The following is a 1,868-nucleotide window of genomic DNA, read 5'->3' on the forward strand; positions in this document are numbered from 1 at the left end:
TTCGTCAAGATCATCAAGGGTTCCATGGCGGGTAGAGGAAGGGGACAGGGCCCCAGACCCCGTAGTCCTGAGGAGAAGTGGGGGGACTGGGGTGGAGGAAATTGGTTCCAGCAGCAGCCACCTCTGCCCTTCTATGGTCACCCAACGCCGCCACCACCCTTCGGCTTCTTCCCAAATCAAGGTCTGTTTCATCCTCATCCCCCTCCTCAACAAGGTTTCAATCGTTCGTTTGATGCTACCCGACCTAGAGGAGGCGACAACCTTGGTAGAGGGAGGGGAAGGGCGCAACAACCGTCCAGACAGAATGGTGGGCAAGCTCAGTATCTAGATATGAAGGTGAGGGAACAGCATAGGGATGGAGCTCCAAGGGTTGAGGGTAACATTCAGACTAAGGGTGTGGCTAAGAACTCAGAAGCTACTCTGAATAGGAATCTGTATGTTGTCTGCTTTAACTATGGAGAGATGGGGCATCTGAGCTCTAGTTGTAATCGACCCAAGGTTTGTTTCAATTGTCGGCTTACAAACCATGTTGTGGAGCAGTGTCCTGAATGGCTCAAACCACCAATGGCTGCTCAGTATTATGGAAGTGCTTGTGTAGGTCTAGGCTTTTTATCATATTGATGTGGGAGCTAGGGACAATAGGTTTAGTCACTGGAATGGTATGGATAACTTTGGGGTGCTTAGTATTGTGGAAGGGGAAATTGATGAGGCAGGGATTTTACAAAATCTGAGAGAGTTGTTTGATAAGGACTGGAATTGGCAGCTAAAGAAGACTGATGATACAAGCTATATTGTCAGGTTTCCTCCTAGTAGGAAGGTTGAGAATGTTGTGATTGGAAAGGCCTCTCTATTTCAGCTGAATAGGCCCAAAGTTGTTGCATCGCTAAGTGTGTGGAATGGATATGTGGAACCAGTTGGGAATTTGGTTGAAGTATGGGTTCAGATCAAGGGAATCCCTCCCAAGTGGGTTGATTGGAACACAGTGAGGGAGGTTGCTTCAAGTCTTGGTCTGATGATAGAGTTGGACTAACATTCAGTGTTTGATAGTTTTTTTTAGTTTGGTTAGAGTCAAAATCCTTTGTAAAGATCCTACAAGAATTCTCAGAGGAAGGCTGTATGTGTTCAAGGCTAGGGTGTACAAAATCTCCTTTAATCCTGAGGGATATGTCCAAGTTGATAATTCAACTGATGGTGACTCTGGAGATGTTGAGGAGTTAGAGGAGGATGATTTGTTGGATGATGATGATCCTAAGGACATTCCAAAAGGGAATGATGATGACCCAAAGAAGGATAAGGAGCATGAACCACGGGAGAGGGAGATACCTGAACCGTCAGATAAACCACATGGAGGTGGTAGCTCTGCTGCGGGTAGCAAATCTACCAAAAGAGCTCTGCTGTTTGAAGATGACAGTGTCACAACTCAGAAGGATGTCTTAGCAATTGATTGTGCAAATCTGCTTGGAGCCATGGAATTAGAAGTGGAGGATGGTGATGATGAAGTTATAGAAGATGAAAGTTCCTTGATGCTTCATGATGACAATGAGAGAATCCAATTACCAGATGAGTGGATATATGATCTGCAAGCAAAGAACACAAGTTTGCTAGACAAAGACATAGATAACAATAGCTCTAAGTTGTTACAGTAGGATAAGCAAGATTTCAGGGTTGAAAACTCTCAGATGACAGAAAAGAACAATGACAGTGAGGAAGATTTGGTGTGGACACAACCCAGTGATGAAGTGTTTGAAAGGATTCTAGCTGATGATAATAGGGAGAAGGCAAAGCTGTTTAACCAAAAAACAAAAGTGGGGGCCTATGATGCCTTTAAGGAGGAGTAGCAGAAGGGTTGATGATGGCAAGAAGGTCAT

General features: G+C 44.9%; 1 protein-coding gene across 1 annotated transcript; it reads left to right on the plus strand.

Annotated features, from left to right (window-relative positions):
* Positions 1-661: 661 nt before the first annotated feature.
* Positions 662-1,646, plus strand: LOC136516117 (uncharacterized). The gene is made up of 2 exons (XM_066509507.1): positions 662-1,007; positions 1,087-1,646. Exons 1-2 carry the CDS (start codon positions 662-664, stop codon positions 1,644-1,646), a joined length of 906 nt encoding a protein of 301 aa, XP_066365604.1.
* Positions 1,647-1,868: the final 222 nt, after the last annotated feature.

The sequence above is a fragment of the Miscanthus floridulus genome, chromosome 17 (genome assembly GCF_019320115.1).
Source record: "Miscanthus floridulus cultivar M001 chromosome 17, ASM1932011v1, whole genome shotgun sequence".
Taxonomy (NCBI): Eukaryota; Viridiplantae; Streptophyta; class Magnoliopsida; order Poales; family Poaceae; genus Miscanthus; species Miscanthus floridulus.